At 40.3% G+C, this 22698-nt stretch overlaps 1 protein-coding gene across 1 annotated transcript in view; it reads left to right on the forward strand.

Moving 5' to 3' along the window:
- cwc27 (CWC27 spliceosome associated cyclophilin) overlaps positions 1–22698 on the forward strand; it is a 268357-nt gene that overhangs the window by 21220 nt on the left and 224439 nt on the right. Inside the window, exons 2-5 of the mRNA XM_060823753.1 lie at positions 7296–7392; positions 12434–12546; positions 13014–13157; positions 16063–16161. Of these exons, the coding sequence (XP_060679736.1) occupies positions 7296–7392; positions 12434–12546; positions 13014–13157; positions 16063–16161 (453 nt within the window). The remainder of the gene's footprint in view (positions 1–7295; positions 7393–12433; positions 12547–13013; positions 13158–16062; positions 16162–22698) is intronic.

The following is a 22698-nucleotide window of genomic DNA, read 5'->3' on the forward strand; positions in this document are numbered from 1 at the left end:
CATTATTCAAGTGGCCATAATTCATGAGGAGTTGTTAGCCAACAGGAAAGTTAATCTTTTTTGTGTCAATATCGATTCAAGGGTTAATGGACAGGTATCTACAATTAGAAGCGACTAATCTATGTAATATTTGTGCTCTAGCTAAGTTCAGTGCAACCGTCTGGTGGATTCAGTATCGAGTTCAATCATTTAGAGCCTGAGCACCTTGTCCTCCATCCTTACCCTAACTCCCAAACGTGAGGCCTTGTCATCAGGAGGGTCACTGCCACAAATAGCGCATTCTCAGCCATTAATGGTCCCAATTAGCAATATATTCATTTTCCGAGGCTGACCTTTATCCATTCCTGTGTTTGCCCAACTGTTTTTCTCTCTCTTGGTTCAATCTCCACCTATTGTTTAGTCCTTCCCCCTCCCCCTCTCCCCGCTCCTTCTTGAGCGTATGCACAGTAGTGCCTCGACTTACGAACTTAATCCATTTCGGGACCCGGTTCGTGAACCGAAAAATTCGTGAACTGAATCAATTTTTCCCATTGCTCGGATAACGTAAGAATACTTGGATGGCTGTTCACAGCGCACGCACCAAAGACGAATTGAATGAGATCACGCGGGGCCTGAGAGCTTTTGCGTTCAACAAGCACGTAGCAAAGCAGAACAATCAAACCATGTGGTCGCACATGGGCTTTTTGCATTCGTACCTTTGTTCATACCTTGAATTTCGTACGTATGTTGAAGCAAAATTTTATGTACAATCCTGTTCGTAAACTGATTTGTTAGTGAACGGGGTCGTTCGTATGTCAAGGCCCATAGTGGGTATAAGTTTAAAGTGAGAGGGAAAAGGTTTAAAGGTGATGTGTGAGGAAAGTCTTTTACACCAGGGTCTGGAACAGAGTGTCAGGTGAGGTGGTAGAAACAAATATACAAGTTAAGTTTAAGAGGCATTAAGACACACTCATGTAGTAACATTTGCTCAGCTACAATCGGTTCTGAAAAGGGTCACCAAACCTGAAACCTTAACTCTACTTTCTCTCCAAAAATGCTGCCAGACCTGATTTTTTTTTCTGATTTCCCACATTGGATACAAAATTGGCTTGATCATAGGAGAAAGAGACAAGTTACGGAGGGGTGTTTTCTGACTGGAGATCTGTGACCAGTGGTGTTCCACAGGGTCCATGCTGGGACTTCTGTTTGTAATAAAAAATGATTTCACTGAAAATGTAGCTGATACGGTTAGAAGGTTTTCAGACAATGCAAAGACTGGTGTAGTTGTGGCTAGTGAGGAACATTATCAAAGATATCGCAAGATTTAGGTCAGTTGGAAAGTTGGACAAAGAATTAACAGTTGAAGCTTAATCCAGATAAGCGTGAGGTGATGTATTTTGGGAAGTCAAATGCAAGAGGAAAGTTATACAGTTAATATCAGGACCCTTCAGAGCATTGGTAAACAGAGGGATCTCAGCACCCAAGTCCATAAATCCCTGCAAGTGACAACACAAGTTGAAGAAGGCATTTGGCATTCTTGCCTTCATTGGTAGGACATCGAGTATAAAAGTTGGCAAGTCATGTTGCGGCTGTATAAGACTTTAATTAGGCCAAATTTGGAGTATTGTGTGCAGTTCACTAGAGTGTCAGAGACGAGGAATGTGAGGAATGGACGGTGCATGGTCGGAATCATTTTCCCAAGGTGGAAATGTCAAATAATAGGTGGTATAAGTTTAAGGTGAGAGGGAAAAGGTTTAAAGGAGATGTGTGAGGAAAATCTTTTACACCAGGGCCTGGAACACAGTGGCAGGTGAGGTGGTAGAAGCAAATATACGAGTTAAGTTTAAGAGGCATTAAGACACACTCATGAACCGACAGGGATATATAGGGTTTTGGACTGTGTGTAGGCAGATGGGAATACAGAGGAAACTCAATTATCCGAATGAGATGGGTGGGCATATTTCATTCGGATAATCGATTATTTGGTTAATTGATTCAATGTCTTTGCTCTGGGGCTCAGAGTTTTCTATTAAGTCTGCTCCCCGTTCATGAGACTAGGCAGCAGCACAGTGTGCGCGAGCCCCCGCTCCCATCCTTCCTCCAGTCCTGTCCAGCACTGCCGCTCGCCCATCCCCCAACACTGCCCATTGTCTGCCCCCCAAACCTGTCCAACACCGGCCGCGCCCCCCACCCCCAACACTGCTCCCTGCCCAGCCTGAACACCGCTTGGCCCCAAACCCTGTCCAACACTGCCCACCACCAGCTCCCCAAAACACCGCCTACTGTCTACCCCTGCCCCCGCCCCCACCCCTACCCCCTGCAACCCCCCCCCCGTGCGCCCCTGCCCTCACTTTGGGTCAACCGGACTAGATACCAACAACAAGACAGTTGCTGATGCTGCCTTTTGGAAGTGAGTCTCCAAATAGAGCGCACACACACACACCATTTTACTGCAAGTTTTTGACAGGTGCCACCTTTGCCCTGTACAGGACAATGTTGGACAGATTATCTGGGGAAGGGAGGTTTAGGGTGCACCCTTCTGTAGAACTCCAGGGAAAGTGTGGGAAGAGAGAGAAAGAGGTCAGTAATTTAGAGATGGTGCTGGCACATTCCAGCAGTCCAGGACTGTTCTCAGCAGCACTTTTAATCACTGTAAACAAAAGACGGCGATCAGTGCTGGACGCATGTCTTTGATGTAACGTTTCTGTCAGGACCTTGAGACCTCCTTTGGATAATCTGATTTTTAGATAATTGGTATTCGGATAATCGAGGTTCCTCTGTAGTTTAAAGTGGCCATGATGATCAGCAGAGACATTGTAGGTTCAGGGCCTCTTCCTGTGATGTACTGTTCTATGTACTGCCACACAGTCTTTCTGGCACTGGAAGTTTAAGCTTGGTACTCATTTCTTCAGAAGTTAATTATTTAATATTGTTGGCAATCTAACATTATTATGTTTAATATATTATGCCATCTTGTTATAAATCATTCTCTCATCATCCTATTTTTGCTTTCTATGTGATCTTAAGTCATCAGAATTCCAACCATTTTAGATTTTTTTTGAACAAGCCCTCCAGCCGTCCAAGCCTGAGCCGATCCAGATCCTTTTAGATAAACCTGTCGCCTAGTTTCTAAGGATCTGTATCCCTGTGCTCCCTGCCCATTCATGTAGATGCATTTTAAATACGCTATCGTGCCCGCCTCTACCACAGCTGCTGGCAATGTATTCCAGACACCCATCACCCTCTGCATAAAGAACTTCCCACACATTTCTCCCTTAAACTTTTCCTCTCTTACTATGAACTCATGACCCTTAGTAATTGAGTCCCCCACTCTGGGGGAGAAAGCTTCTTGCTATCCACTCTATCTATACCTTTCATGATTATGTAAACCTCAATCAGGTCTCTCCCCTCCTCAACGTCTGTCTTTCTAATGAACAAATCCTAATCTACTCATCCTCTCTCCACAGTTGGCGCCCTCCTTACCAGGCAACATCCTGGTGAACTTCCTCTGCACCCTCTCCAAAGCATCCACATCCTTTTGGTAATGTGGCAACCAGAACTGTACGCAGTATTCCAAATGTGGCCAAACCACAGTCCTATATAACCGTAACATGACCTGCCAACTCTTATACTCAATATCCCGTCTGATGGAGGAAAGCATGCCTTATGCCTTCTTGACCATTCTATTGACCTGTGTTACCACCTTTAGGGTATAATGTTCTTAAGCACTCAGATCTCTTTGTACAGTAATTTTCCCCAGGACTTTTCCATTTACTGTATAGTCCGCTGTTGAATTGGATCTTCCAAAATGCATCACCTCGCATTTGCCCGGATTGAACTCCATCTGCCATTTCTCCGCCCACCTCTCCAATCTACCTATATTCTGCTGCATTCTCTGACAGTCCCCTTCACTATCTGCTACTCCGCCAATCATTGTGTCATTTGCAAACTCGCTAATCAGGCCACCTATATCTAGGTCAAGCTGGCATAAGGAGGGGAGGAAGTGTTCGATATTCTAAAAGGCATTGAAGTGGACAAGTCTCTAGGTTCGGATAGGATCTATCCCAAATTACTGAGGGAAGTGAAAGAGGAAATAGCTGGGGCCTTAACAGATATCTTTGTAGCATCCTTGAACATGGGTGAGGTCCCGAAGGACTGGAGAATTGCTAATATTGGCCCCTTGTTTAAGAGGGATCATAGGGATAATCCAGGTAATTATAGACCAGTGAGCCTGATGTCAGTGGTAGGAAAGCTGCTGGAGAATGTACTGAGGGATAGAATCTATTTACATTTGGAAGAAAAGGGCTTATCAGTGATAGGCATGATTTTGTGCAGGGAAGGTCATGTCTTACTAACTTAATAGAATTCTTTGAGGAAGTGACAACGTTGATTGATGAGGGAGGGCCTGTAGATGTCATATACATGTACTTCAGGAAGGCATTTGATAGGTTCCTCATAGTAGGCTGATGGAGAAAGTGAAGTTGCATGGGGTCCAGGGTGTACTAGCTAGATGGATAGAGAACTAGCTGGGTAGTGGGAGACAAAGAGTAGTACTGGAAAGGAGTTTCTCAAAATGGACAGTGGTATTTCACAGGAATCTTATTGGGACCACTATTGTTCGTGATAATCAAACATCTATCCCTAACCTCAACAATGGTCACATCCCTTTCCTTGGTGAATACTGATGCAAAGTACTCATTAAGAATCTCACCCATTTTCTCGGACTCCACACATAACTTTCCTCCTTTGTCCTTGAGTGGGCACCTAGTTACCCTCTTGGTCCTTTTATATAAAAATAATTGGCTTGGGATTTTTCTTAACCCTGTTTGCTAAAGATATTTCATGACCCCTGTTAGCCCTCTTAATTCCTCGTTTCACATTAGTCCGACTTTGCTGACATTCTTCCAAAGCTTTTACTTTTTGGTTTTGAATCTCTGTCTCTCAATGAGGATCCTTCAGTTTGGTGGGGAATTATGCTGTGTTTTCATTATCATGCTACAAAGCTCATGAAAAGTGTTTTTGTGACCGTATGCATAAGAAGTGGTGAATTACATTATTTTACTGTTGAATGCAAAGTATTGGGTAATGTATTGAAACAGGAGTGTTAGGTAACTATGAAGTGTTACTAAGAGTCATAGAGCTATACAGCATGGAAATAGAACTGTCAGTCCAACCATCCATATTGACTGGATATCCTAAATTAATCTAGTCCCTTTTTCTTGCATTTGGCCCAAATCCTTCTAAACCTTTTCATATTCATCTACCCCATCCAGGTGCTTTTTAAATGTTGTAATTGTGCCAGAGAAAGTGGTGGAGGCTGGTCGCTCACTCCATATACTCATCACTCACTGTGGAAAAAGTTGCTTTTTCAGGTCCCTTTTAAATCTTACACCTCTAGTTTAAACTTGCGCCCTCTAGTTTTAGACTCCTGTATCTTGGGAAAGACACCTTGCCTATTCACCCTATCAATGCTCCTTGTGATTTTATAAGCTTCTATAAGATCACCCTTCAGCCTCTGATACTCTAGGGAAAATAGCCCCAGCCTATTCAGCCTGTCCTTATTGCTGAAACCCTTCCAACATCCCTGTAAGTCTTTTCTAAACCATTTCAAGTTTCACAACATTCTTTGTATAGCAGGGAGACCAGGATTGAACCAGAAGTGGCCTAACCAATGTCCCCTACAGCTGCAACATGACCTCCCAACTCCTATACTCAATGCACTGAACAATATAAGTGAGCATACCAAATGCTGCCTTCACTAGACCAATCTACTCTACTTTCAAGGAATAATGAACCTGCACTCCAATGTCTCTTTGTTCAGCAACACTCCCCACCCAGGACCTTACCATTAAGTGTATAAGTCCTGCCCTGATTTGCCTTTCCAAAATGCATCCCATGTGATCAAGGTCCCTTGTGTTCTGAGGGAATCTTTATGGCTGTCCACTACATCACCAATTTTGGTGTAATCTGCAAACTTATGAACAAAACCTCCTATGGTCACATTCAAATCATTTATGTAAAAGACAAAAAAGCAGTGGACTCAGCACTGATCCTTTCGGCACACTGTTAGACACAGACCTCTGTCTGAAAAGCAATCCTCCACTAACACCCTGTCTCCTGTCTTTGAGTCAGTTATGTATCCAAATGCCTAATTATGTATTCCATGTGATCTCACCTTTCTAACCAGGCTATCATGTGGAATTTTACCAAATGTTTTAATGACGTTCATATAGATCAAGCCCACTGCTCCACCTTTATCTATCTTTTATGTTACTTCAAAAACTTAAGTTAATGAGACACCATTTTCCATGCACAAAGCCATGTTGACCAGCCCTAAGCACTCCATACCTTTCAAAATACATGTAAATCCTGTTCCTCAGGATCCCCTCCAACACCTTGCCCAACACTAATGTCAAGCTCGCTGGTCTGTAGTTTCCTGGCTTTTCCTTATGACCTTTCTGAAATAGTTACAGCACATTAGCCAACCTCAAAGCCTTCTGGCACCTCACCTATGGCTATCGATGATATAAATATCTCGGCATGGGGTGCAGTAATCACTTCCCTAGCTTCCAACAGCGTACATCTGATCAGGTCCTGCAGATTTATTCATCTTTATGCATTTTGAGATGTCAAGCCCCACCACCTCTAATTTGGACATTTATTAAGATGTCGCTATTTATTTCTTCAAGTTCTCTAGCTTCCATGTCTTTTCCACAGTAAACACTGATGCAAAATACTCATTTAGTATCTCCCCCATCTCTTGCGGTTCCACACGTTGGCCTTGCTGATTTTTAAGGGGCTCTATTCTCTCCCTTGTTACCCTTTCATCCTTAATGTATTTGTAGAATCCTTTGGATTCTCTTTAACCCTATTTGCCTAAGCTATCTCATGTCACCTTCTGCCCTGCGTCTTCTGTCTTTATACTCTTCTGGAGAATCATTTGATTTCTGCTGGCTGTACTTGACATATGCTTCCTCCTTTTCCTTTCCAGAGCCTCAATTTTTTTCTAGCTATCCAGCATTACCTACAACTTTCAGCCTTGCCCTTCACCCTAACAGGAGCACACTGTCTCTGCTCTCTCGTTATCTCATTTTTGAAAGCTTCCCACTTCCATCCATCCCTTTGCTTAACTTAGTAGTTGTTCATGAAAGAAGAACTAAGAAGAAAATGGTATAAAAAATTTGATATTGATTCAAAAGGAATCCTAGTTACTAAAGAGTGACCTGTGTAACGGATGATGTGACATGTTGGAATACAATAGAATGTTTATAAATTGGAGCACAGACCATGTAATTCTGTGGAATTTTATTTTCTAGGTCCTTTTGAAGACTACAGCTGGTGATATTGATATAGAGTTATGGTCAAAAGAGGCACCAAAAGCATGCAGAAATTTTATCCAACTCTGCTTGGAAGGTATTTTTTTAAAATTGCAAAAATTATCAAAAGGGGAGCATTTTCCCACCCTGTTTGGTGAAGTGAAGCAAATGTTCATTCTGGTTAAATAAGCCATTGTTACTGAGGACTTGTTTGAAGTTGAAATCGGGATACAGCTGGTACTGATTTTTTACAACCCTGATGACTTTTACTGATAATGCACTTTTATTCAGTTTGTTCATCAAAAACATCTCTGACACATTTTGTGAAAAGTTCTGATTGCACAAGTCTATCATAGTTTTGTAGCTGTAAAAGGATTTGCTCTTTCAAATATGTTTTGCTGTCAGAATAGTGTAGCATTGAAGGATTTGGTTTATCAAATCAAATGCCATTGTTTTCAAAAGCAATTGAGTCAATCCCTCTCCACTGCTGTCGCTCATATGCTTTCTATTCTTTTCTCCTTAAAAATATTTATCTAATTTCATTTTGAATACTACTGCTATTTATAGTAATACTATCACTATTTGTAATTAATCAGGGTGTCCATTCCAAATCATTACTATTAGTTGAGTGAAACAATGTTTTTGCTTATTTCACTTTTTTTTTCCACCAGTCATATAAGACTGCTGTCTGGTTATTGACCATTCATATGAATGTTTTAACTAGAAGTGGGCCATTAAATCTATCTCGCCAGTTCCACCGCTTAATAAGATAATTGTTAATCTGATTGTGGCCTGCACCGCACATTCCCATTGACCCCATTGCTAATCAGGCATTGGAAATAGATCTGTTTTGCTGTTACAGGAATGTGGGAACAGCTCTTCGTTGTTATAAATTATTCCAAAACATAAGAGGCTTTGAACCATTTGTTGGAAAATGGGATTGGAAACATTAGGTGATTATTTTTAACCAGTGCAGACGCACTTGGCAAAAGGGCCTTTTTCTGAGCTGTAGACCTCTATGCCTCGTGTTGATATAACTCCCTGTATTTTGCACTCCATGCCTGTATTTCTAAAACCCAAAATCCTAATACATATTACTAACTGCCTTTGGTAGCCTGTCCTGAAACCCTCAAAGATTTGAGAACAAAGATCTGTTCATATGTGTCCTTTTAAAATTGTACCATTTAGCTGCTATCATTTCTCTGTACCTTTTCCTACAAAACGTAATATATCTCACTTTTCTGTGTGAAATATTGTGTCATGTGTTCATCTTTCCATCAGCCTATTATGTCTGCATGAAGGTAATTACTGTTTTACTTATTGTTTATTAACACTTACTTACAGTTGTGCATCAAGTACATATTTGAAAACTATCCTATACTCTCATGTTCAACTAATTAATGTATATCAAAATCAACAATTGTTTTAATACTAAACCCTGAAAAATACCACTATCGCTTCACTCCAAATATCAGTCATTCACTCCAAGTGTTCGTTTTCTATATCTTAGCTATTTTTATTGTCCCTGTACCTTTTACCTCAAGGCCATCAATTTTGCTAGCCTAATATATGTAACTTTAGTAAATGGCTTTTAAAGCTCATACACACAAGGTTAACTGCACTCCCCTCATCTACTCACTCAATTACTTCATCAAGAAAACACAATCAAGCTCATCAAACCATTATTTGTTCATGGGATGTGGGTATTGTGGCTAGGCCAGCGCACGAAGATACATTATTGATTTTATTGTTGTCACATGTACTGATATAGCGGAAAGTGTTTTGTGTGCGAGGGCAGATCTACCATACAAAGTGCATCCGAGTAGCAGAACAGAGTGCAGAATACAGCTGCATTTCCAGAGAAGATGTAGAGAGAGAGAACAGAATTAATATTTGAAAAGTTCATCCAAAAGTCTGATAACGGTGGGGAAGAAGCTATTCTTAAATCTATTTGTGTGTATATTCAAACTTGTATATGTTCTGCCTGACAGAAGAGAGTGGAAGAGAGCCTAACCAGAGTGGAAGGGGTCTTTAATAACGTTAGTTTTTTTTCTTGAGGCACCGGGAAGAAAAATGGAGTCAGTGAATGCAAGGCTGGTTTGCCTGGTGAATTGGGTAGTGTTCTTGATTCTCAATAGCTTTTGTGGTCTTGGGAAGAGAAGTTGCCAAACCACACTGGAAACATCCACACGCTTTCTATGGTGCAACTATAAAAAATGGTAGAAGACCTTGTGGGCGTGCCAAATTTCCTTAGTGTAGCAGAAACTTTCGGAAACAGACCTTCAGTATTGACCAAGTTTTATTTCATGATATACCATGGGAAGCAGCCAATAAAACTGGTTCAAAAAAACAATCCAACTCATTATATAGGATTTCAGCTGGTTGCACTACTACAAAATAGCCACTAGATGGCCTACTTGCACTTTCATTGGAAAACTTGGTGGTCTGGCCAAAAATGTAACAGTAGAACCTCGATTATCCAAACGAGACAGGTGGGGAGTATTTTGTTTGGATAGTTGATCATTCAGATGACCGAAATCAGGTAGTAATTTATGAGTGCTGGTTATCCGGCAATGCAAACCATATTGCCGTTTAACCAATTACTGATCTATCATAAGTAAGTGGTAATTTGAGTCCTGGTTACCAAACATTTCTCGGTAATCCGCCAGTGTACGCCATAAAGCTGTTTAACTGATAACTGAATGCTGAGTTGCCCAATGCCATTTTTACGGGACCTTGACACCTTGTTTGGATAATCGGAAATTTGGATAATTGATGTTTGGATAATTGAGGTTCCACTGAATTAGAAGGTCATTGTTTTAGGTTTGTGCCAATATTTTGTATTTTCATTGCTGATTTAACGACATTCCGTTGATAAGGTATTTCATAAGTTACGCAGAAAGCATGTTTAGGGTTATCAGGGGTGAAACCTTAAAATAAGAAAAGGCAGTACCATAAGTTAAGGAAAAACAAGGGCTCATCAGGGATGAACCCGAATTCTTTACTAAGCCCTTTTCTTATCCTAGGAGTCAAAAATTAACAGGCATTTATAATAGTTTTGATAATTGCAGGCTGATAATTAATTAGTTTGCAGACAGTTAATTCTCTTGTACGTTGTTGCAGGAGCACAGAACAGAGATAATTATTGTTAATTTCAATAATGTTTAATTTCTTATGGATAAAACTTAATCTCATCCCTATAGGATCAAGTGACACAATTCTGGTTGCGTAGTTATAAATTTCTCTTAGTATTGATTTTTTAGGACAGTTAAGTTAACACTCAAAGAAAATAGTTTCCAGGGCCACAAAAATGCTTCCACAGGACAACCTCGGAAACTATACACCAGTGAGCCTGACGTCAGTGGTGGGCAAGTTGTTGGAGGGAATCCTGAGGGACAGGATGTATATGTATTTGGAAAGTCAGGGACTGATTAGGGATAGTCAACATGGCTCCGAGTGTGGGAAATCATGTCTCACAAACTTGATTGAGTAACAAAGAGGATTGATGAGGGCAGAGTGATGGACGTGATCTATATGGACTTCGGTAAGGTGCTTGCCAAGGTTCCTCAAGGGAGACTGGTTAGCAAGGTTAGATCTCATGGAATACAGGGAGAACTAGCAATTTCAATACAGAACTGGCTTGAAGGTAGTAGACAGAGGGTTGTAATGGAGGGCTGTTTTTCAAAATGGAGGCCTGTGACCAGTAGAGTGCCACAAGGATCAGTGCTGGGTCCATTACTTTTTGTAATTTATATTAATGATCGGGATGTGAGCATAAGAGGTATAGTTAGTAAGTTTGCAGATGAAACTAAAATTGGAGGTGTAATGGACAGCGAACAAAGTTACTCAGATTACAACGAGATCTTGGTCAGATGGGCCAATATGCTGAGGCGTGGCAGATGGATTTTAATTTAGGTAAATGCGAGGTGCTACATTTTGGGAAAGCAAACCTTAGCAGGACTTATATACTTAATGGTAAGGTCATAGGGAGTGTTGCTGAAGAAAGAGACATTAGAGTGCAGGTTCATAGTTCCATGAAAGTAGAGTCACAGGTAGATAGGGTAGTGCTGAAGTCCTTTGATATGCATTCCTTTATTGGTCAGAGTATTGAGTACAGGACATTGGTTTGGCATTTTTGGAATATTGAGTGGAGTTCTGGTCTCCTTCCTATCGGCAGGATGTTGCGAAACTTTAAAGGGTTCAGAAAAGATTTACAAGGATGTTGCCAGGGTTGGCGGATTTGAGCTATAGAGAGAGGTTGAATAGGCTGGGGCTGTTTTCCCTGGAGCGTCAGAGCTGAGGGGTAATCACATATAGGTTTATAAAAACATGAGGGGTGGGGGAGTTGAGAACTAGAGGGCATAGGTCTAGGGTGAGAGGGGGAAAGATATAAAAGCGACCTAAGGGGCATCTTTTTCACACAGAGGCTGGTACGTGTATGGAATGAACTGCCAGAGGAAGTGGTGGAGGCTGGTACAATTGCAGCAATCTATGACTCTATGACTTTGCCTCTTGAAGAAGTAGGGATGTTGTTGTGGTTTCTTGACTGCTGTGTTGACATGGGTGGACCAGGACAGATGGTTGGTGATCATCACTTCCAGGAACCTGATACTCTTGACCATCTCCACCTCAGCACCAATGATGCTGACGGGGGCATGCCCTCCATTCTATTTCCTGAAGTTAATGATCACCTTCTTCATGTTACTGATGTTGATGAAGAGATTGTTGTCTTTACCCAATGCTGCTAAACACTCAATCTCTTTCCTGTATTCTGTCTTGTCGTTGTTTGAGATGAGACCTACAATAGTGTTGACAGCAAACTTGTAAACAAAGTTGGGGTAGAATTTGGCCACGCAGCTGTGATTATATAAGGAGTACAGTAAGGGGCAGGATTGCATCTTAACAGAATTGACTCCTAAAGAAAGTGAAATTGCCTTTAAGTATATAATGAACAACCTACTGTTGCAAATTCAAGTACTGAGGAGCATTAACTTTCAATTTAACGTGTTTGTTAATTGTGATCTTGTTGATTTTTGTGTAGATGGCAGTGATCATTTGGAAAAAAGTTTTAAAAAATTATTGAAACTGATTTATAAATTAGCCTTCTGATTATAAACCTTTTTTTAAATTCCAAACAGGTTATTATGATAATACAATATTTCACAGGGTTGTACCTGGCTTTATTGTGCAAGGAGGAGATCCAACAAGAAGCGGAACTGGTGGCGAATCCATATATGGGAAGCCTTTTAAGGTTTGATTTTTTTTTCTTAATTTCTCACTCCCCAATTTAACATTGGAATAAATTCCATGATGTTTGTAACCTGTTTGATATTGTTCTCAAATTGCTATGAGTATGAATAACTTGCAAGGCTGTTCCACCATGAAAGTTTTACAATAGACTTGTTTTCTGCCTTGATTTTACTTTTCAGTAAGTGGTGGGATGCAGATGTTATTGACACTAGACTGATTGTTCTGACCTGCGTATTGGCCTATGTGCATTATGGTCACTTGTAATATTGTTCCCATCAAGTAACTTGGTAGAATTTTATTGTCAAACTTGGAATCTGTACATCTGAGATGTTGGATTGTGTATTTATGTACTGAATCTTTGAAAAAGGGACATGTCTGAATTTTCTGCATTTGGTTACTTTGAATTTGACAATTTCTATCCAACCTTTAGCTCTGATCGGAGTTTCTTTTTATTGTTTAAACTTGCAGGATGAATTTCATTCTCGTTTACGTTTTAATAGAAGAGGACTGGTTGCTATGGCAAATGCTGGACCTCATGATAATGGTAGTCAGTTTTTCTTCACATTGGGTCCTGCGGATGAACTCAATAACAAACATACCATCTTTGGAAAGGTTAGAGTATGAGGATAAAGGAATGTATTGTTGGATTTCAATTTTATTTGCTGATGTGTCCAAAGGCGAGAATTACATTAACAGTTAACACTTTGGAAACAGTCATGTGTTAACACAGAGCATGTGCTTTGTGTGCAAGATAACTCTTACTGTATTACAATTTTTCTGTAATTCTTAATAAGACCAACTTTCCATGTTAGTATTTTGATGGAGTTCCTATATTTGTAAGTTTAGCATTGCCTTTTGACCTTCAGTTCCATTTCTTCAACCACTGTTATTCTGCCTTCCTACCCATCTGCCACTTTTGTACGTGACTGGCATCTTCAAATAGTGTTTTCTCCTGTAATCTAATCTTCCTTTTAAAATGTTTAAGTCCTTTTTTTTGATAGTAAGTTACTTCAAGATGGTTTTGGCTGAAAGTGCAGTTTTCCTTAATGTCAGAGCTGGGAGAAGATTAAATTAGACTATGTTAGGTTTCAAGTCCTGTTCCCAGCAGGCAGACTCACCCCCTTTTCAGAAAGAAAGCAAATCTCCCAGCCTTGTTTGGTCTCAGGCCCTGCTTCCAGTAACTAGCAGTGCTGTTTGTGTACTGTTTCTTCTTTTTTTCCCCTGCTTCCCACCTAAGATTGCTTTTGTTAATTCAATTTGCACTTCAAATGCCTGAATTGGGTCTTTCATGAGAAATTTACTTGCAAACATCAAGGTGCTATTCCTTATTACTTAACATACTCGGAGTTAGAAAGAGGAGCTGGTCATGAAGTCCTGCTCATACTTCAATAGTTGGTTCCTGGTACAGGTGCCAACTAACTTTTGAGTTACATGGAATCCCTTTAAAGACTTCTACATCTCAACTTCTTTAGTTAAAGTTATAGAAACTTTAAATAATAACAATGTCCCATATACCACAACCACCACCACCATTGTCCCTGGATTGACCTGTCCCAGCGTCAGGACAGATCCAGCAGAGGTGGCGGCGTAGTGGAATATAGTCAGGAGGGAGTTGCCCTGGGAGTTCTAAACATTGACTCCGGACCCCATGGCTTCAGGTTAAACATGAGCAAGGAAACCTCTCGGTAATTATCATCCACTGTCCAACCTTCGCTGATGAGTCAGTACTCCTGTATGTGAGCATCACTTGGAGGAAGCACAGAGGGTGGCAAGAGCAAACTCAAGTTCTGAGGAAGGGTCACTCAATCTGAAACGCTAACTCTAATTTCTCTCCGCAGATGCTGCCAGATCTGCTAGCAATTTCTGCTGATGTTTGTTTATTTTTCCTCATACCCTTTGTCTCTATAGAGCATTTACTGCTCACCCTTTTTCTCTCTCCATTCTTCCCTGACTGAAGCATTTTACCATCGGAGAGAAAAAAAATCAATTTGCCTCCCAAATGCAGTTCATAAGACATCAAAATATGCTGCCTCTGTGAGGTGCTAACTTGTCCATACCAAAGAAGAGGAGAAAATCAGTCAAATGGATAGCAAATAAAAAGTTACTGAAAGGCTCATGGGTCTCTAAAACATAAGTTTATAACTATCAAAAACGTGAATGCCAGAGCCAATTAGGTGATTGCCAGATTGATTACCAAATATACTTAAGCATTAAAATCGGATGAAGTAAGCAAGACATGACTTAACCCTCCCTCTTTTGTTGCTGTATAAACCTGATCTTCTCTACCTTTCTCTCTCTCCACTCTCTCTCTTGTCAGAACCAAACACACTAGACCCACCTTACTTGTTCCCTGATCATCCATAAGCGCTTGCCTTGCCCCCCTCAGCTTGACATTTTACCCAGTTGGCACCCTGCTCCATCCAACTGGCATCCTGTTACCTGGCACACTCACCTGGCATCCTACGCTTGGCATTCTTATCGCTTTTGCCAGCTGACACTCAACCCCACATGATATCCAAATATCAGACTTAATTTATAATCTTACTCTTTGTCAGCTAAATTTCAAAATACAGCAGTTGACTGCTTTGGAAAGCAGGCCTGGGGTTTTGCCTTCCTCTGATCATTCTAAGTTACAAAAGAACTGCGAATTGAAGTAGACTGCTGTATTTCAACCAGAAAGAGACCTGAGCAGAGCTGCCTTCTTTATTTAAAAAAAAGCAAGTTTGCATGAGACTGCCACTGAGTGGAAAATATGGCCCAAAATGTGGACTTCACTTTACGACAGTGGCAAGTTAATCCCAAGCTAGTGACCTCTGCATTGGAAAGGTCAGGATTATCACCTGACACTTTCTTGTCACCATTGCTCTCTTGTTGCTTCTCCTTGCCGCCTCTTTTGCTGTTCAACTTCCAAGTAGATATGTTTCTTATTTCATGTCGTGGTCTTCCACCACTAAAGCATTTCATTCCACGCCTATAGCAAGAACAGATATCGCTTTGCTAGGAGCTGGTTTTAAGTTGTTTGACTTGTTTTTATTTTATTTTCATCATAAAACACTCAACTCCTCATCAAAGCTGGTTCTATCTCTGAGAACCAGCTTTTCTCACTTGTAACTTGTTTTCCAAAAATAATTTTCTCAAAAGTTAGCTGAGCATTGTTTTTACAGTTTATAAGACTAAATAACTTCTTTAAGGGCATGGTTCTGCTATGGTTCTGGATACACATGTAGGCCAGTTCAGTTAAGGACAGCAGTTTTATTTTCCTAAAGGAAATTAGTTAAGTTCTTGTTCTGCTTTTACTAGAATAATAGATAGACAATGCAAACATTATAAAGAAATAAAGATATTTTATTTGTGTATGTTTGTTATAACTGAATTTAGTATTAATCTAGATTCCGTTCAAACCTTTAACTGTTTTGACTGGTCTACGTTACTGAATTTATTCTATGGTCGGTTGCAGAATAAGTGTGCAATAAGACTATCAGTTCTTACATATAAGTAGATTTTTTTTTCTTCACAGGTGACTGGTGATACTATTTATAATATATTAAGATTAGCAGAAGTAGAAATTGATAAAGATGAGCGACCAATCAGCCCTCATAAGATTAAGTCTACAGAGGTGAGATGAGCAAATTTAAGATTTATATTTTATGTTGCTAAATTAAAGTAAGAAACCTTATTACCATTAGATGAGAACTACGATTTTGGCTGCAGCTAAAAGTTGTTTGTTATACTTATATTGTGCTGTGAAGGTATAAATTTATGCTTATGTTATGCTTAAATTTATGTTTTATCATCACTAATCAACTGAGCTGAAGTCCTTTTGTCAATTGTAACTACAGTACTTAATCTTTGATGGAAAGTGGCTAGCAGTGCAAATTCCATCTTCTTACAAGCAAGTTAAGTAAACACATATCCTGACTCCATAAAAATGCTTTAGTGTTATTCATGATTTTATTTGCACCCCCACACCTGCGCCTGTGTTTGACTAGTAGCATGGGATCTATGTATTAAATCTGCTCCACTTGCCAGGATTTGCTGAATTGCCTGCCTAGATGCTGGGCAACTATTCATACTGCTACTGAGATACTATCACTTTTGATTATTTGCTGGCCCACCTACTTCATTACTTTAGTTGTATTGAGGTCCATCGCTTCTACCCGTCTTGTAATTCTGGAGCATTTGGAGAGAAACTTTTTTTTAATTATTTCATGTAATGTGGTTGTTGGTGGTAAGGCCAGCATTTGTTTTCTATTCCTAATTAAGACCATAAGACATAGGAGTGGAAGTAAGGCCATTCGGCCCATCAAGTCCACTCCGCCATTCAATCATGGCTGATGGGCACTTCAACTCCACTTACCTGCATTCTCCCTGTAGCCCTTAATTCCTTGTGATATCAAGAATTTATCAATCTCTGCCTTGAAGACATTTAGCGTCCCGGCCTCCACCGCACTCTGCGGCAAAGAATTCCACAGACCCAATTGTCCTTGTCAAGGTGATGGTGAGTCACATCTTCAACCCCTGCAGGGCTTCTGGTCTGGGTGCTTCCACAGTGCTGTCAGAAAAGGACTTCAAACATTTTGATTTGGAGACAGTGGTGATACAGTTCCAATTCAGGATGGGGTAAGGAACCTTGCAGGTGGTGATGGTCCCATGTACCTCTTACCTTTGCCCTCCTGCATGGTATTCTTCACAAGTTTGTAACGTGCTGTTAGAGGAACCTTGAGTTGCCGTAGTACATCTTGTAGGTGGTACACAGTGCTGCCATGGCATGTTGGCAGTGCAGGAAGTGAATATTTAAGGTGCTGGATCAGGTGCTGATCAAATCAACTGCTTAATGCTGGGTTTTATTGAGTTTCTTGTATACTGTAGCTGCATTCACCCAGATAAGTACAAGGTATTCCATCATACTCCTGACTTGTGCCTTGAACATCCTGGGCAGGCGTTGGAGAGTCAGAGATGGGCCTGAGAGTTTAGAGTCTTCGACCTGCTCTTGTAGTCCCAGTATTTTTATAGCTGGTCCAGTTTAGTTTCTGATTAATGAAACCTCATTTGAACAGTGTTAAGACCAGAAGTCTGGTGAGTTCTTTTATTCAAGCAGTGGCAAAAACTTTAATCTAAATATTGGGGACAAGAGATCATTTGAGGGGAGGATGTAATAGGTTAAGTGGAGAGGACCAAAGCAAGAGAGCAAAATAACAGAGATTTGTTAATCTGAGTGAAAGCTCTGTCTCTTTGCTGCCAATCTTAAGTGTGTATCAGCAGATAAGGCTAGCTGTTACAAACATAATGAAAAGACTAAAGGCACTCTATGTTTGAATACACAATATTCACAACAAGATTAATAAATTGATGATGCATCTGTGAGTAAATCGGTATGATCCAATTGTCATTATTGCGATCACTGTGCAGCGATCAAGTCTGAGAACTGAATGTTTGAGGGAACTTGGCATTTTGTAAAGTTAGAGCAAAGGGAAAAGTAAATGAGCTAGCACTGTTGATATTTGATGTGATCAGTACATTAGTGAGAGTGGATCTCGTAACAAAGAATGAAAATGTAGATATAATTTGGATGAAGCTAACAAGCAGCATGGGGCAGTAACATTGCGAGAAGTTGTTAGTAGGTCACTAAATGGTAGTGAAAAGAAAAGAGCAAAGTATAAAATAGGAGATTAGAGGTACGTATAATAGGTGTATAATAGCAATCACGGGGATTTCTAACAAGGAAAGACACCTGGAATATATACAGGATGAGGGACTGACCAAAGACAGATGTAGTATTTTAGATATAGTATAATGTGATAAGAGGTCCAGTGATTAATTCTGCTATAAAGGTGCCTCCAGAGGAGAACTTCTACATTAAGTTTAGAAATGGTATAGTTAATCTGAAATTACAGGTTTAGTTTGGCAGGTGGTGTATTTTGTTCCGTTGAAACATTCAAGTTCCTCCAGGAAACTCTGTTGAAGAGTCATCTAGGCTCAAAACATTAGCTCGCTCTCTGTTCACAGATGCTGCCTGACCCTCTGTGATTTCTGACTTTTTTTGTTTTCAGTACAGATTCCAGCATCTGCAGCAGTTTGCTTCAACATTGTGCCTAATTTTTACTGGATATGCCCTACAGCACTGGTGGTGTCTGGTTTTTCTCTGCTAGATATGATGCTGTGGATAGTAAAATGCCAGATATTGCTTTCCCTCTATGGAAAGCTCTTCCATTTTTTTGCAGAAGCCCAGATGTTAGTGAGGAGGTATTTTCAAACTCAACATTTGCCATTGTCATTTTCAGTGCCTTAAGTCAATGCCAGATATTTGTCCTGTTTTATTCCTTTTGACTTTGCTGTGGTGGTTTGCTAGGTAATTTCAGAGGCTGTTTAAGAGTCAATTACATTGATATAGGTCTGGAGTCACATGTAGGTGAGCAGGTAACGACAGTGGATTTCTTCTGGAAAGCCCAGGTGGCTTTTACTGCAATAAATTATGCTTTCATGCCACTATTACTGAGAATATTTTTCTGTTCCAGATTTTTAATAATGAATTGAGCTTAAATTTGCCTCACTAATCCTTGCTGATTAGTTATGTACTTAATTAATATTTCCAAGGAAGAACCTAATCCAGAAATGCCATCTCTAGTATTACACACATCAAAAACCCACTCTTGATTTTTTTTTCTAAACTTGAAACAGTACAATTGTTTTATAAACATCATTAAAGGCTGATGCAATTTCTTAACAAGTTAGCATTCTTATAAAAAATTTGTATTACAGCATCTGCAAAACTTTGTTAAGATTATATTTAGTAAAATCCCATGTTATCCACTGCCTTAAAGAATGATCTGTCCTTCCACAACAATGTAATGATGTTGCGTAGGTAGAGGTTGGTCTCCATGTTACCATTTTAGTATAGATATCTAATTAGTCACACTTGCCTTTTTCCCATTATCCTTGTAATATTTTTCCTCTTTATGTATTTATCTAATTCCACCTTTGAAGGTTATTGTATCTGCATTCCTTTCAGGAATTTAATAGAAGATTATGCTAATAGGGTTAGATGAACAAAGATGAAAGCAGTTTTATGTTGGATATAAATACTACAATAAAGCAGTTGGCCTAAATTAGCTTGTTTCTTTGCTATAAATTCAACTTGACACCTTAAAACATAGAGTCATAGGGCCATACAGCACGGAAACAGACCCTTTGGTCCAACCACTCCATGCCAAACATAATCCCAAACTAAACTAGTCCAACCTACCTGCTCCTGGCCCATATCCTTCCAAACCTTTCCTATTCATGTATCTGTCCAAATGTCTTTTAGACATTGTAATTGTACCCACGCCTACCACTTGCTCAGGAAGTTCCCTCTGTGTGAAAAAAATACCTCTTGTCTTTTTTTTAAATCTCTCTCCTCTCACCTTAAAATGTGTCCTCTGGTCTTGAAATTTCCCATCTTGGGGAAAAGACAACTACCATCAACTCTCTCTATACCTCTCATTATTTTATAAACCTCTATCAGGTCGCCTCTCAACCTCCCACGCTGCAGTGAAAAATAATCCCAGCCTTTTCAGCCATTCTTTATAACTCCAACCTTCCATACCTGGCAACATCCTGGTAAATCTCCTCTGAAATCGTTGCAGCTTGATAATGTCCTTCCTACAACTGGGCGACCAGATGTTTATTTTCCACATGTCTGACTTGTTGAATAAATGTCATCAATTTGCATAGAGGTCCCAAACAATTGTGAAAATCCAAGTTTCCAAATGGCTGTGAGTCATCACAACTCCTCCAATATTTCCTAGGAGCACGCTATCTGGGTTTAGCTTACATAGTGGATTGAAATTTAAGAGGATCAGCTATCCCCTGCTTTCCTTGCTGTAATCCAGGAATTGAGGATGCTATGAGAAAGTGAGGACTATAGATGCTGGAGATCAGAGCTGAAAATGTGTTGCTGGAAAAGCGCAGCAGGTCAGGCAGCATCCAAGGAGCAGGCGAATCGACGTTTTGGGCATGAACCCTTCTTCAGGAATTGAAGAATTCCTGATTGAGGATGCTATATCAACTTAACACTATTTGGTCTAATTTTGTGGACCAACGTCCTTCATCCCAAGAACGCATTAAGAATGCTATGCTTTTTTTTGATATTCAGAGCTGCTACCTGAGGCAACATTTGAAGAGCATCCAGATAGGTATAATGAATAGGAAGGGTTTAAAAAAGATATGGGATAAATGTTTGCAAATGGTTCGAGATTAATGTAGAATATCTGGTCGGCATGGACGAGTTGGACCAAAGAGTTTGTTTCCATGCTGTACAATTCTATGGCTCTTTGACATTATGTTTCATTACTGGCATGTCCTATGAGTTGCGTTACCTCTAGTTTTCTTTCTAGCTGCAAAGGCCTTGAAGGTCCATGTGCAGCAGTGACTTCTGAAGACAGAAGCGATCAGTGTGTCAGAGCAAATTACTGCAGATCCTGGAATCTGCACTGAAAACAAAAATTACTGGAGATCATAGTGGGTCAGGCAACATCCATGCAGAGAACGCAAGCTAACATTTTGAGTGTAGGTGACGCCTCATCAAAGCTGACGTGAAATGTGGACAGGGCAGCCTTTATGCAATAGTGGAAGAGGTAGGGATTTGAGTGCTGGGGAGAAAGCATATTGATAGTTCAGATTGATTGATTGGAATGTGAGAATGGCAGAGCATTGTTTGTCTAACTGCCAGACTGGAAAGAACAGACAGTCCCAGTGGAGACAGGGAGCAGGGGGAGGTGGAGGAGAACATAGTGACAAAGAATATAATAAGCAAAGTTAAAAGAAAGGGAAGGAATGGGTTCTCTTCCATCTAGACTCAATTTTTAGCTTGCTTTCTGTCCATGGATGCTGCCTCACAGTGCCATGGACCTGGGTTCGATTCCAGCCTCGGTCACCTGTCTGAGTGGAGTTTGCACATTCTCCCTGCGTCTGCGTGGGTTTCCTCCAACAATCCAAAGATATGCAGGTTAGGTGGATTGGCCATGCTAAATTGCCCATAATGTTCAAGGATGTGTAGGTTAGGTACGTTAGTCAGGGTAAATGTAGAGTAATAGGCTAGAGGAATGGGTCTGGATAGGTTACTCTTCGGCGGGTCAGTATGGACTTGTTGGGACAAATGGCCTGTTTCCACACTAGGGATTCTATGGTTAGCAGAGGCATTGAATATAAGAGAACAGAGTTTGTGATGGAATTGTTAGTTAGACCATAGCTGTAACTCTATTTTGTAGTTCTTGTCAGTACTCTACAGTGAGGATGATGATTATATAGGAGAGGTCACAGAGGATATTCAGCACGATGTAATCTGGGCTGGAGCATTTCAGCTATGAACAGAAACCAGATAATCTAGAATTATTTTCCTTAGACCAGAGAAGACTCAGTGGGAATCTGGTTGAGATGTATAAAATTTATAAGGGGCATAGATAGGATAGGTAGGAAGAAACCTGTACATTAGCACAGGGATCAATAACCAGAAGGTGTATATTTAAAGAAATGGAAGTTTAGGGGAAGTTAAGAATTTTTTTCATCTCAATGGCATTTGAACTCACTGCTTGAAAGAGTGGTTAAAAGTACCATCATAACATAACAACTTATTCAGATGAGCACTTGGAAAGCCATAATGTACAGGGGTTTAGGGCCAAATACTGGAAAATGGAATTAGGTTGTATAGGTGCTTGCATGGGCATGTGGGTCAAAGGGCCTTTTTCCATGTTGTAGTAATCTATGACCCCTCCCCTAAATGGAACCTTTAAGTGTTGGGGTTCCCTTGACAGACGTAGTGTTCTGCAGTTTGCTCCCCTGCCATCCTTTCACTAAGGGCTTATACCAGGGATTCCCTTTCTTTAACAATCCCCAGCCTAAGGGGATTGTTAAAGAAATGATCACTTAGCAACTGACTGTGCTTTTGAGTATGTCCTTGAAGTTTCAAACATGTTCCATGTCGCTGGGTTGAGTGCCCTGAATCCACAACAGATCTTTACTCTAAATACAACTTTGGAACTGCATGGTACCTCATGTTGAAATGTGGTACAATCATTTTTTAAAAATTTGAGTTGGCATGCGGAGAGATCCCAAATAAACATTTCAGTGGCATACTTCAATCAGTAATGATCCAATAATTCCTTTACGAATCAGG

Source organism: Hemiscyllium ocellatum, chromosome 1 (genome assembly GCF_020745735.1).
Source record: "Hemiscyllium ocellatum isolate sHemOce1 chromosome 1, sHemOce1.pat.X.cur, whole genome shotgun sequence".
NCBI lineage: Eukaryota > Metazoa > Chordata > Chondrichthyes > Orectolobiformes > Hemiscylliidae > Hemiscyllium > Hemiscyllium ocellatum.